This window comes from Embiotoca jacksoni, unplaced genomic scaffold (assembly GCF_022577435.1).
Source record: "Embiotoca jacksoni isolate LCO1_2020_lvr unplaced genomic scaffold, fEmbJac1.0.p SCAF_2, whole genome shotgun sequence".
NCBI lineage: Eukaryota > Metazoa > Chordata > Actinopteri > Embiotocidae > Embiotoca > Embiotoca jacksoni.
The window spans coordinates 4,099,302-4,113,792 of NW_027185340.1; the positions used below are offsets into that span (position 1 = coordinate 4,099,302).

The following is a 14,491-nucleotide window of genomic DNA, read 5'->3' on the forward strand; positions in this document are numbered from 1 at the left end:
AGAGAAAAGAAGGAGGGACATGAGAGTAAGATACAGTATATCTACTCTCGCTAATGAGGCTCTCTTAATGAAAAAGGCAGGAAACTGAATTAAAACGTCTGCTCTGGCGATTGATGAGAGATTAAAAAGCCTGTTCTGGTTTGTGATGTGCTGTGGAGGAGGGGTTTGGAAAAGAACAACAACAAAAAAAAAAACAGAAGCAAATAGCTTTCTTAAATATCGTTATTTATTGCATGTGTCTATAAAGAATCAATACAATCTAAAGCAATGAGCTAAGTTTAAATTATCATTTCTTAGTAGCACCCCAATGTGCATGATATGAAATATTTACAATGGAAAGACACAGCAAGGTAAGCCATAGCCCATATCGTAACCTTTAGATGCTGAATAAAAACTTGAAACATTATCCAAATGCAAAACACTGCTCAAAACACCAAGAGGCTCCATTAGCAAAAAACAAGCAGAATAAAGTTTCCATTTCAAAAATTTAAGAAAAAAATGTACAACCAGCAAAAATTTAAGGTTTAACAAAAATTATTAACAGTATTTATACATTTGGTACGTCTTTGTAAACTAATTTTCAAAAGTGTAAATATTGCATATATGCCATTTGTGTTGTACCTAAGTATCAAGAATTAATTTTGTCAAGTATTAATGATTTCTCTTTAAAATCTTTTTTTCAGAATTACAGCATTAGAAAATGTCCTCATAGTGGCATCCATTTTACAAGACTATCCCATGACAGTTAAAAAAAAAAAAAAATCAAAGCCAAACCATACTGGTTAGCGTATAACTTAATTAGTGCTTTTGTTGTATCAGAAAAGTTCACTCAAACACATTCTATGTACAGTACAAACAACATAAGTTTTTTAACTTACTCTCAATGTTTCTCAGCATTTGCTTAGATGTAATTTTCTGTAACACCGCACTATTTACAGTATATAGGCAAAGGTTAAGTACCTGTGAGTTGAGATAAATAATAAGATACTTCCCCTGGTTTGTTTCTTTTTATTCGGCTTGTGTCTGTGTCGTAGTTCCTGTTGTTTACCTCTGCATGTCTCACTGTTGTTGTCGCAGTTGTTGTGTCTGTTGGTTTGTGTGTTCCCAAGCTCTGAACACAGCGAGTACTACATTCAACGTGTCTTGTGTTACAATCTAGACAGTTTGTAAATGCAAGACCATGCAGTTAGAGGCCGGTCAGACTGAGTCCTGCAGTCCTGCACGCATGCGCCACACTGCTCAGTGTTGCCTGGCGTGGTGTGACGGAGCACTGCAGTGAGGCATCGGGTGAGAAAATGTAAGATACTGGGGCTGCGCCAGTCACTTTGAATAAATAACTTCAAACATTCATGTTTCTGTCCCTTGTCCTGACAGGTCATAACTTCCTGCAGGCGGCGAGGGTGTGCAGGATATCAGTGGGCGAGTTGGTAAAGTGTATGAAGGTGCCGAGACTTGGGCTCAGACAGGCCACAGATCTGGTGGTCAGGTCCAGTTGGACCCAGCTCATGCTGCAGTGTTCGGGTTTGTGACAGCTGCGTGCATGTGTGAAGTAATGTAATGTCAAGTATTCCTCAAAGGTCCTCTAGGTATTATTTTAGTGTGTATGAATCCTCCATCTCAGGCATACTCATAAATATATTACTCTAGACTGTTAATACATAATCTTGTCATAAATGTGAAGAGAGAGAAGGAACTTAATCTCAGAGAGGCTGCCTCTCGTTCGGCTCTGATGAACATTCAGTCTCTAAGATGATTGGTTAAATCTTTGATATACTGCGTTCTTTTAGGTCCAAACTAAAAAAGTCCATCAGAAGGGGGCTGATGGCTAGAAGTAAGGCTTTGGATCGGTGATTTTTAAAAAACATTCACCTCTGAAAATAAATATTTCATATATATTTCTACTGTGTGACTTGGTGCTGAGGTAGGGTTATCTTTTTTTAAGCAAATGTTACCTTTGATTTTTAAATATGTCCATAAATGCCGTCTCTTTTTGCAGTACAATCTGTATACAAATTCTCACAAACGCTTCATTTAATGCATACATACACGATAAATAAATAAATACATGTCATCTGTATGCATCTGTATGGTTTTTGCGTATGGGTACGGATGCTCTCCAGGTTTGGTTCACAGGTTTTCAGGTGAGAATATCTGGCGACTATTGGATGAAGCCATAAGAAAACAAGTTGAAAGTTGAATTGGTAATAATAACAATAACAGTAATTAACATAATAATATACTGCAGGAGAATTTGCAGGCCTGCGTACAGAGATACATAGTTACCTACTGTATCTATTGTTGGAGTTAATAGTCTGTTTAAGTTATTGTTATTTTTTTTTTCTCTAGCACTACAGCAGCAGTGGCGCCCACATTTTTAGGTGCCACGAAGTAGGAGGGAAGATTTGGGGCAAGGGTCAAGTGTCCGTGTTTCCATGGTGATGGCCATCCCCGTGACCCCCAGAGGCGGCAACGAGGTCAAAGGACATTGGCTGCAGCGTAAGGTCCAGCTGTCGCTGTGGAGACCTCATCATCCGGCTGCAGTGAAATCCTACATTCACAGGAGGAGGAAGGATGGGGAGGGGCCGGGGAGACCCTTCAGCCTTTATTCTGAAAGAAGAAAAGAAAAAACAATTTATAGACGTGAAAGTGAATGCAACCAAATTAGATTTCTTGGTCAGTAATATTCTATGAAACTGTATGGTAGATGTTATTATGTAGGACGGCGCGATGGAGGGAGGTAAAGGTCAAACAGAGACCCCCACTCTGTTACCAAGTAAGGAATAAGTGCTTTTCAAAGGGGCTGCAAGTGTGTGTGTGTGTGTGTGTGTGTGTGTGTGTGTGTGTGTGTGTGTGTGTGTGTGTGTGCCTCAGCTGGTAGACACTGAAGTGGCAGGTGCTTTCATGGCAGGGGAAAAACAGAGTGGCATTTAGCACGGTGCAGCTGAAACAGGGCTGTCTCCAATGATGACAAAAGTGACAGCAACAACGCCCTGCACAGGCTGACACACACACACACACACACACACACACACACACACACACACACACACACACACACAGGTATTCTCCATTTCTCCAACACACGCCACCGCTGTGTATTTTCGAACACCATGAACCCAGAGTCCTTCAAGTGTTCCTTTTCTCCCAGTGGAAAGCTGTGCTGACCTTTGCCCCGGTGTACATGTTTGTGAGGTTTCATTTGCATGCAGAGCTATCGAATGGGAGCGGAAGTCTTGGCTGGCTGACACACTCATCTATACACACACACACACACACACACATACACACAGCGGCTGCATTTCTTCCCTCATTCGCTGTCTCCTCTCCCTTTTCCCCGGTCCTGAACAAGAGCTGTTTTCACAAAGCTGGATGTGATCGTCATTCTCTAAAACAAACCTTTCATTCAGAGTCCTCTGTGACACCCCCCTCCTTCCTCAACTATTCCCACCATCAACACACACACACACACACACACACACACACACACACACACACACACACACACACGCGCGCGCGTCTGTTCTTTATCTTTGCCCAATAAATGCATGCTGAAAACTAAAATCTGATGCTAATTTCAAAGCTGAAGCTTTATAGGCACAAACATTATTGATGACCAAAACATCAGTGAGGCCAAAACCACACTGAAGAAGCTGAGGCACTTCCACAGCTGCTCAGGGATGTCAGAGATGAAAAAATATGGAGGCATAGAGTTCATTTAAATAATGGAATAATTGATTTCACTCCTGAGGCCACCTGGGCTGGCTGAGCGCTGTGTCTTCATCACCATGGGTGTCAGAGGCAGAAGAGAAATAGAAACAGTGGGGTGGGAAGTGGTGGAAAAACCACAGTAACAGAATCAACCTGACAGAGAGGAACGGGAATGCAGTGAGGTCATGGGACCGACAGACCATAACAATCTGAATGTGTGTGTGTGTGTGTGTGTGTTTCTGGAGGGGCTGGGCCAGTCGGTGGCCTGTAGAGACAGGCACTTGGGTGAGAATGACTGAGATCTGCCGGGAAGGAACGTTGAATCACTAACAGCTCAGATTAGCAACCAGGTGTAGCTACTAACATAAACACACTGAAACATTAGTATTTTTTTTTTCTCTTAACAAACGATGGTGCAAGACACACACACACACACACACACACACACACACACACACACACACACACACACACACACACACACACACACACACACACACACACACACACTGCTATTCAAACACAAGCTGATGGGAGAAAAGTGTGGGTGGGCAGGGAGATTTGGGGAGGGGGTATGTTACTGAGAGCAGGGGACAGAGATCCGGTGGGGGAATGAACCCAATGGCTCCTACCCCTCCTCTCCTACCCCCTCACATACATCCCTCCACCCCTCCCAATGAGCCATGTCTGTGTCCCTAACCCCCCCTCCAGCCCCCTCCCCGCACATGCACACACACACACACACACACACACACACACACACACACACACACACACACACACACACACACACACACACACACACACAGGCTCTGATCATTATTTATTTAGTTCTCACTGGCTAAATTTAGCCCGGCTCCATTCAGGGCTAGGACACACAAACACACCGGCATGTATCATCAGCCTCCTCTCCAGCTCTTCAGAGGCCATGTAAACAAGTCTCCGTGTCTGTAGGGGCATTACCTGGTTGAGTGTGTTGTCACGGAGTTAAATGACAGGTTTTTAGGGGAAGTGCTCCGACTGTAACTCTGAGCAGCAGCAGCAGAGAACTGTTTTCTTGTTGTTGTTATGGGTGGACTGAGAATGGATGGGAAGAGATCAGCAGGCTCAGATCTGCTCTGTTTACATTCCTGCCCTCCAGACTCCTCCCTGATCTACAACCACACAAACAGCGACTGACTCCTCACCTCTGACCTCCCACACCTTTGTCTGACCAACAAAACAAAAACAACAATTACTGAAAACTCATTATTACATAACGTAATCCTTTTTATATGTCACGTTGCAACAGCTGAGTCATATTACAGACCATTTCCTCGATTAATCATCTATAAAATGCCAATCTCAGTATCCCAAACATTAACTGAAAATGCATCATAAGTAGCAAAGAAATATGGGCCAAATGCAGTCTACAAGACAATAATACAGATTAAATCAAGAAGCCACTGCTACATATTACAATGTACGTTCTATATATCACCGGCCTATACACATCTATAGGAGCGTTACCACGGCAATGTAGTCCAGAAAGTTCAAGGAGAGTTTATGATGATCTAGTCTGCTTATGACTGAATAATGTGTAATGAGCCAGCAGCCACTGGACTACACTGAGCTCACTTTTTGGTATTTTTGTTGTGTTTATATCACTAAGAAGCTCAGTGTCTCCGTCTACCTTCAGGAAAACAGGAACAATGTCTAATCCTGAAGTGAACGTAATCCTTCTTACCTCCAAGCTAAATTGAGGATATGGGAGGTTAACTTTGTTTTTATCTAGTGCTGGAACATCCCGTCCTACTTTGCTCAAAGAGTTATGTATCAGACAGCCAGAAGCCCTGCTGAGTGTGTGTGTGTGTGTGTGTCTGGTGGGGGGAGGGGGGTGCAGGACAGGTGAGGACAGGGACTGTATGTTCCTCACAATAATGTGTGTAATCAAAGAACTTAGTAGGGCCATTGTTTGTGCTCTTTCTATTAAAAAAATGTGTGATGCTGATATGTCGAAGAACTCCTCACATTCATGAGCTTGTATCTGAAAAGACAATCTGGTTGCTTCTTGTATTAAAAAAGATCACAGTTTAGCAGCGTGCTGCTCATTCTCAGATGTCATACTTTCCCACATGCTCTTAAACACACCACAAAGCTTGGGTTGCAACAATTTCTTGTGCTTATGACTGATTGTTTTGTCAGCTAAATGTAAAAAAAAAGAAAAAAAAAAGGCCATTGTTATTTATCATTGCCCCAAGTTACATTTTCAAATGTATTACTTTGCAATTACAAAAGACATTTAATTTAAAATGATTAAGACCATCAAGAAGCAGCGAATCAGTGAAATGAGTTAATCAGTTCAGGAATGATTAGCTGATTGTTAAACGCAATGTTAGACAATCCTCTGGTGTGAAAAGCCAATCAGAGACAGTCCACTGAGGTCAGATAACAGGAAAAACACATGGGCTGAATGCACTGATGTGGAGAAGGTGTGTGTGTGTGTGTGTGTGTGTGTGTGTGTGTGTGTGTGTGTGTGTGTGTGTGTGTGTGTGTGTGTGTGTGCGCGTGTGTGTGTGTGTGCGCGTGTGTGCGTGCGTGTAGAGGGAGGAGGGGCGGTGGGGGGTTAATCACATGATTTCCGCAAAACAGAAACTAGTGCCTGGAGAGAAGACGAAAAGCATAAGAGGAGTGGGGGGTGGGGTTGGGTGTGGGTGTGTGTGGGGGGTGGGGGGGGCTGGCTCTTTGAAACTGCTTGGCCACACCCCCACCTTCTCCCCGTTGTTGGCGTGGCAGATGGCGGCCAGTCATTAGCGTATTGTCACTCTCCTCTGAAGGGCCAGATAACCAGCGAGCCCTGCTTGGCGGGGCAGGTGCAAAAACCCCTGACCCCACCCCACCCCACCCCCCACCCTCCTCAACCATCTGCTGATGGGGCTGCGTATATGTACACACATGGCAGAGCCACACAAACTCAAAAAGTGTGTTTGGGAGTGTGAGGGTGTGTGTGTGTGTGTGTGGGGGGAGGGGGGGTGTAGTCTGGGTCCACAAAGGGGGAGTCAGTTGTCTCTCCTGTCTGTCACCCACACAAGAGAGAGCTTTTATAGCAAAAAGAGAAGTGGCAGTGCAGAAGGAGCGATAGGATGAGGACAGTCAAACAGAGGAGGAGTAAAAAAAAAAAAAAAAAACAGCACACGCCTCCCTTTTTCTTTCCCAACAGAGACGGAGGTGTGTGGATTTCTATTTCTCTCTGACACACACACACACACACACACACACACACACACACACACACACACACACACACACACACACACACAAAGCGAGTACAAAGGTCAAGGAACTGACATTGTCGGCAGGGCCCGATCCTGCCTCCCCTCCCCTCCTGCAGGTCACATCAGGACCAAAACGCAAAAAAACGGAAGTTGTAACTTATCGACTCGCCGAGCCACGTGGAAACCCTCCGTGCGCAGACATGTCAGGATACATCTGCAGCATCTTCCTCCCTCTCCATCGGAGATGCCAAAGGAGGGCAGGTGATTTTCTCATCTACCTGTGTCAAGATTGATGTACTGGTGGGGATTCGAACTCCGGTTCAATCAGGCAAAACCAGAGAATGTGGTAAAGCCTGTCACGTTGTAGTAAACAGGCGTGCCCTCGTTTACTCTCACAAACACAGTAAACAGAAACGTTCGGCACTTCGGTGAGGGTGTCCATAACTGGTCTTGCTGGTCACATACCAGGTTCTAGTTGGGAGGTGCACTACACGCGTAATTGTAAAAGAGGGCTAATGTAAACAACACACTGAAGCAAAGGCCACCCACCGCTCACTGAGAAGACACTGCTCTCTACCTCTGTCCTTCCTCAATTCCTCCTCTTCAATCTTTCTCTTTCCCTTCGGCCAAACTGTGCATTGTGTTGCACATGAAAAACAAAACAAGTCATTTATACATCACTATTGTTCTTTCACCTTCCTCTCTCCTCCTCCTCATGCTCTCTATAGTCTTGTACAAATGTCTCCAGTGAGGGTCAAAATTCAATGTTTTGTGTCCTGAAACAAAAAAATATCAAGACAGGAAAGCGATGTGACAATGAGAGGGAGGGTCTCCATTGGTTTGAGGGTGCAGATTTAGTTATCAGTGCCGGCTCGTGTGTAAAAACAAGTCATTGGCGAGTTTGCGTAGCTGCTCACAGCGAAAAGAAAAAAGAAAAAGAAAGAATCCTCCCATCCCCCCTCTGACTCCATCCCACCAGGTCAGAAAAACAAGTGAGCATTCACTTCTCCCAGCAACCTTTGCACACTGCCTGCATTCCAGTCCTGAAACCCAGTACCTGACAATTGATAAACAACAGACTCACTTGTTTTTCTGGGGAACCCGATGACTTGCACCAAGCCCCTCGCTGGCTGCGCTCACAGCATGAGAGCCAGCTGAGGCACAGACAACTTGGTTGTGAAAACACAAACAGCAATTAAACTCTTGTATTTCACCACCAGGAAGGCTGATTCCTGACTCACGATGATCCTCACATTATGTACTTCCTTTACAAACAACAACTTCTGACAGTCATCCATCCCTATGAATAATCCCTGCCATTTACAAACGCATTCAAAGCCATTGATGCAACACCGAACAAAATGAGGTGAAAGGTAATACTTCTACTGGCTGCTGTTCTTTCCCACAAGTCACAAGGAGCTCACAACTTATTCATGAACACACATTGTCTTTGAACATGCTAAATTACACTGTTATATAATTAACAATAAAAAAAAAAAAACGTCCTCATTGCTCGTTCTAGCTACTTCTATCGAGGCATCATGTGTAGCGCTGCATGCGTCACTGAATCAGATTAGATGTTTTTTTTTAAATACTGACGTGGTATAAAACTGCGTCACTGAGGGGAAACCAGAGCAGACCATCCACACAAACACACAACAGCAGCATCAAGCCACACAGAATGAGATGCAGCAAGTCCGGACATCATTTTCAAAATAAGAGGGTTGAGTGTCTTTATAAAGTGAGTGCTTAATTTAAAGGGAATTGTAAAAAAGGAAGATATGCAACCAAGGAGGCAGCATACATACATATTTGCCGTTTTGCCCATTTTACTGCTTTTATTCAACTGTCTAATTCAAGGCTTTTATTTGGAAGGAAATGTTTTTGCAGTGTTACTGGTCTGCAGTTTCAAATGGATAAAAGACTTCCTCCGCATCAGGCAGTGTGTCATGGGTGTGACAAGTAGATGACTAATCCTATCTAAACATCACAGCCTACACCCAACAGCAATCTTCATAACTAGTTCACTTCTCTCAGCTCCTGCAGCCCGTGTTTACAACACACTACATGTATCAGTATATAACCGCTATAAATGTAAAACATACTCAGCAGATGAATGTGTTTATTACATTGGATTACATATTGAGGTGACAGTTAGTCACGACTAAAAGGTCATAAAAGAGCTGTCGAGAAATATAAAAAACAAACTGTATGTCAGCTTTTTACAAGCAGTCAGCGGGATAAATCGACAGTTTCCATCGACACAGGCTCTGGCACAGAAAGCAAGATAAAGTTGGTTTAGGTATATTCCCTGAAAGAAAATTACTGTTGATTTTGGAGCACAAATGAGCCCAGAAGTGCTGCCAACAGCACAATGCGTGGCCTATCTCTGCAGAGTATGCAGTCGCCCTGAGGCGGATCTCTGTCCTACTCTAGGCTTGACACCACTCCCTTCATGAATGAAAACCAACTGAATGAATGAGTGTGTGTGAAATGTATGACAACACTCACCTTTCACAGCCGCAGCAGTCGTCTCCTTGAATCCAAGGCTGGCATAGGGGCTCGTGTTGAAACCATTCAGGCCCCCCTTGCAGCCGCAGGCTGTCTTGAACCTCAGTAGTCCATCACAGCCTCCCAACCTGCAACCCCCAAGGTTTCCCTCCATCAAGTTTAAGGCAATGTAGTTCAGTCCATTTTGATAACCAGCTGATGTTTCCCTGCACATGGGACTGCCATAGTCCTCACTCGGTCCCTCGGAGCTGTGAACAGTGCGGGATACATTCTCCACAGAGGCAGAGCTGTGCCGTTTAGTGTCATGAGCAAAAGAGGGGCACACGGGTGTGACAGTGGTGGTGGAGGAGAAAGTCTCAGAGCTGTGACGCCGACGCCCTTGAGGGTCAGCCCGGATAACTTTAGCCCCCCTGTGTGGATCTACGACTGTGACAGACAGCGAAGGAGCCCCCAGGAGGAAAGAGTCCACTGGCACCGGGGTTACCACGTCCACAATGCTGCTCTCAAGGCTGAGTCTCTGGATGCATGCAGTGGGGCTCGTAGGGAGGGGAGCAGCATCATTGGTGCAGAGAGCAGGAGGACTGAAGGTCATCTCAGTGTAGTCATCTTTGACTGAAGCCGGCTGACACACCACGTTCCCCTGCTGTTGCAGAGGATTTTCCTCTACCAGCCCCCTCTCCTTTGCCTGTCCCTCTAGGCTCTTCCCCTCCTCACCTCCCTGCGTGTTCTGCTGAGTCTTCACTTGACCAGGACAAGGCAAGACTTCAGGTGTGTGGTTTAGGCACCCTGCTGGAGGGGACCGCCCAGCCTGGTGTGACTCGAGGTGAACCGGGAAGCTGACATCAATATTAGCATAGTCTGAGAGCAACAGGGATCCCCCCTTTGTGCATGTTAAACTCACTGAGGACTCAGAGTTTTCTGTCGCTGTAGATGCAAGCGGGTTGAGGGTAGCACTACTAAAGTCTATGTTGATGTACTCTCCAGGGCTGCGTGGCTCTGAGGGAAGGGGGTGTTCGCTCATACATGGTAGCGTTCTAAGGGATTCCAGAGCCAGACGGGTGGGGCGACACGCCCTACTCCGGTGTACCAGCCCTCCATCTATCCGAGCCACTCTGGGCGGAGATGGAGCAGAGGATGGAGTGCCTGGCGTGCCTGGAGAGCTGCTGGCCACCGAGTCTCCTGGAGAGACAGGACAGTAGTTGGACTCCTCTTCTATCCGCTGTCTCTGTAAACTCATCACCACATATTGGGCTGAGTCCGTGGACCCATTGCGCTGCATCTGTCCTTTAAGTAATCGTGGTAGAGAGCTGCAAGAATAAGGCTGTCTGTGATTTAGCAAGGGGTGGAGATCTCCTGGAGGACTGAGGATGTAGTCTGGAGGTGTGAGAGACACCAGCGTGTCAATGGGAGACATGTTCAGGTACTCTCCATTGGCGAGCTTTCCATCGGTGCTCTCTACCGACATCTTGGTTCCGCTCCACATGCGCATATACCCGCTGTCCTCCAGAGAAACACTCCCGGGGGAGTCTGTGCGCGGGGCTAGCCCCACTGAAGAGGGGTGTGACCGAGGGTTGATGATCTGCTTCGGAGCAGAAACACACATGGGGCTCATGGGCATGTAGGGGTCGTCTTTGAACCCTGGTCTCTGAGGTGCCACACCAGGCATCATGGGCATATACCCACTGTCACTTTGAAGACCGTTAGAGCTGATTTTGACATCCCTGTAATCCTCATGACAAGTCCATTTGGGAGAGGCAGTGTGACACCTCCGAGAAGACTGGCTTCCACTGGTGTATGTGGCTCTCATCAGAGTGTACTCATCCAGGGAGGCTGAAGATACCTGGGGGGGCCCCCTCTGCTGGCGCGGGGTTGTTAGGGAATAAGTGCGCTTTCGATACACCTTGTCCAGCTCCGGTAACAGCCGGTAACCATTCTGATTCTGCCGCTCCATAACCATGTAGCCATCGAGCTGACTGCCATCCCCAGAGGGAGGGGTATCTGTTTTGAGAGACTCTGGAGTGTTGCTGCGGAGAGTGAGCGGTAACCTGAGGTCCCGAGCATCCGCAGGGCTGGAGCCGTACTCCTCACATGAAATAAAACCAGCATCACTGGGGGAGCCTGAGAAGGATGCAGTGCAGCTGGAGGGGCGAGGGGCACTGCTGTCTTGGCAGCAGGATCTATTCCCAGGGCAAGTGGTGGCCACGGGCGGAGAATGAGACAGGGGCATCGACATGGACTTACTGTGCTGGAGGGTAGAAGATTCAAATGTGAGAGACGGGCGTGCCGTAATGGTGTGAGATCTGCTTAGGAGGGTCCTGTGGAACCCCGGGCTAAGGGGGCTCCCAGTGACAGACATGGGGCGTATCATGGTGCCATCGCCCTCGCTCGCCGTGCGTATTCGGCACGATGAACATTTGCTCACGGGAGAGGTCGCAGCCATACTGTCAGTGCGCGACCGCCGGGGAAGCCCGGTCTGGCTTGGAGGGAGATTGTTCAGGTGCCTCCGTGTGGGAACAGAGATGGGGTTTGTACCAGATGATTGGCTTTTGCTGCGCGGCCGGAATTCCGACAGCTCCTTCATTGCTTTCATCGCCTCCAAGATGGTTTCGTGGATGTTTTGCGCCACCACGGAGTCATCAGCTTGCATCCATAATTCCCCGGGACCCGTGGCTGCAGATCGACCAACCTCGATGAAGAAAAAGCTGTCAGAGTGGCCGCACCTCCGAATGTTCATCAGCTGTAAAATGACTGATGCGACCTCTGAGTTCAGCTTGACAAAGCTGATATTCCGGCTGGAGAGACAAAGCCTGTACACCCCGGTCAAATTTCTGCTCTGTCCCAAGCCTTTGGATTTCAGATTTACTTGCCATACTTCCTTGTAGGCGGCGGCGACCGGCGTTATTACACCGTAGCTCGCCTCGTCGAAGCCAACCAGCGAGGACGCAGAGTTGGAAACGGAGCCGTCGTACACTTTCCCCTCTGCCATTAAATCCGTCAACGCGCGGTACCAGCTCTCCTGTTCCTGCTCGTTCTCTGCCGCCACGGCAAAATACTCGTCCTTGGTATAAAGAGCAATAAGATATTTGTGTTTTGCGTCCGCTCTCTTGTTGATATTGAGGCAGCAGTCCAGAGGAATAACTCTCTTCGCGGCCGATTTGTTTTTCCATTTCTTCTCGCTCTCGTAGTACTCCAGCCGGGCAGGGAAACCTTCGCTCGTCTCCTTCAAAACAAAAAAGCGCTTGTGTCCGTGTTTCTGCTTCTTCAGATATCCGCATTTCTTGATATTGTTGTTCACGCTGGCATTACTGGCCAATAACGACTGATCTCCCGTGTTTGGCGGACTCGCCATTCTCGCGTCCTCAGACACAATGCTTCCTTTCCCTCGAGTTGCAAAAAGAAAACGACGCGCTTTTATTTTAATCCTCTATTTCCAGCGCCGGTTGAACGCTCGCTCGTCTTCTTCCACAGCCGAGCAATAAATAACACATGTCTGCTGGTGTCCGGACTGAAGAGGGAAACAACGTGTGACGATCTACACTAGCTCTGGTTTAAAAAAAAAAAAAAAAGGGAAGGACACGAAAAAAATACACACACGGACAGTGGGCGGTGCGCGCTCAGCTCATTGGGCTTATTGGTGGAAACGGGATGAATGCTGGAGTGAGATTGCCCCGTTCAAAGGAGAGAGAGAGAGAAAGAGGGAGAGAGAAAGAGGGAGAGAGAGCCTCCTACTATCACTGCCCTCTTCCGACTCATTTGAGCGTAGTCAGTCAGGAGGACTGTATTTTTTATTTATAGCTATGATCCATCATTTGGCCTAGTGGATATTTTTATATTAGGATATAATCCCAAAACAGCCTTCCAAACGAGATGTTCCTGACCTATAAAGCCTTTATTTGCGTCATTTAAGGCGTTGAGGTGGATTCTAAAACATATAACCTGAACATGCACAGAGTGGGGAAAACAAAACCGAGCCAAAGTGATTTCAACTCTGCAATTCATATATTTTGTTCTATTTTCACAGTTTATCCTTATCACAGTGATGTCTTTCACAATCCCTTGGCCGCATTTTTAACGTGACTGTGGAGGGAGTTACTCCAGTCCCCCTCTCCCAACTGGTAAACAAGCATCACCCCAGTCGAGTCTGCAGCTCTGGCACATGAACTTAATATTCCCACTGCGCCGTTCAGCCAGAATACATTCAGGGTTTAAACGAGATATTCCACCCCCTCTTCCCATTTTTAGTCTTCAGTGAAAGCGTCAAAGTGCTCCTGGTAAACAACTAGTAAAAGAAACGTGGACGAGCAGATATAGTGCAGTGTGCTTTATTGCGTAACGCCGTCGCCTGCTGTTTTATTCATAGGCTCCGTTATCTCTGTATTTGTCTTCCCATTCAGAAACAGAGTGTGGCGGCATGAAAGATAAAATCCAGGACGAGGACATACGCCTAAAATTTTTAGGGCAACAGAAGGTTGAAGCTTAAAAAAAAGAAAAGACCCAACCCTGTAAACGAAACAGATAACACCCATATATGGTCATATAAAACAGTGATCATGATGACGCAAAAAAATTCTCCTGATCTCAATGCGTCAATGGCTGGTTGTGCGTAATGATGAAATGCTGGAGGCAGCTAGATACCGCGGTGTGATAGTGATGAGAGTGGGTTGCTGGGAGCCAGGAGTCTGTGTTTTGACTTTCAGGGGGGGGGTGAGATTCATTTCTCCCTGCCCCACAGAAGTATATGGTGCTGTTTCACTGACGAAAACAGGCTGCAGCCACAGTGTGTCCTCACAGTTATGATTATACAACTCCACCACAGTAAACAGAAGCTGCCATAGAAATTAAACTTAGCCCTAAACTCTAATTAAGTGGAGATTAATTCACAATACTGCCACTCCGAGCACATTATCAGTCAATAGCAAGTCAGTGTAGTGTTACTTTTTAATAATCACGTTCCATGATAATGATGTAGGCCTATAGTGAAAACTACCCACATCTCATTTCCCCATTTCCTTCAGATC

General features: G+C 46.4%; 1 protein-coding gene across 1 annotated transcript; it reads right to left on the bottom strand.

Moving 5' to 3' along the window:
• Positions 1-208: 208 nt before the first annotated feature.
• On the bottom strand, positions 209-13,115 carry irs2b (insulin receptor substrate 2b). The gene is made up of 2 exons (XM_069154040.1): positions 9,474-13,115; positions 209-2,607 (listed from the first exon to the last, which is right to left on the bottom strand). The coding sequence occupies exons 1-2, from the start codon at positions 12,820-12,822 to the stop codon at positions 2,603-2,605; spliced, it is 3,354 nt and encodes a 1,117-aa protein (XP_069010141.1). The 5' UTR covers positions 12,823-13,115; the 3' UTR covers positions 209-2,602.
• Between the last annotated feature and the right edge of the window lie 1,376 nt (positions 13,116-14,491).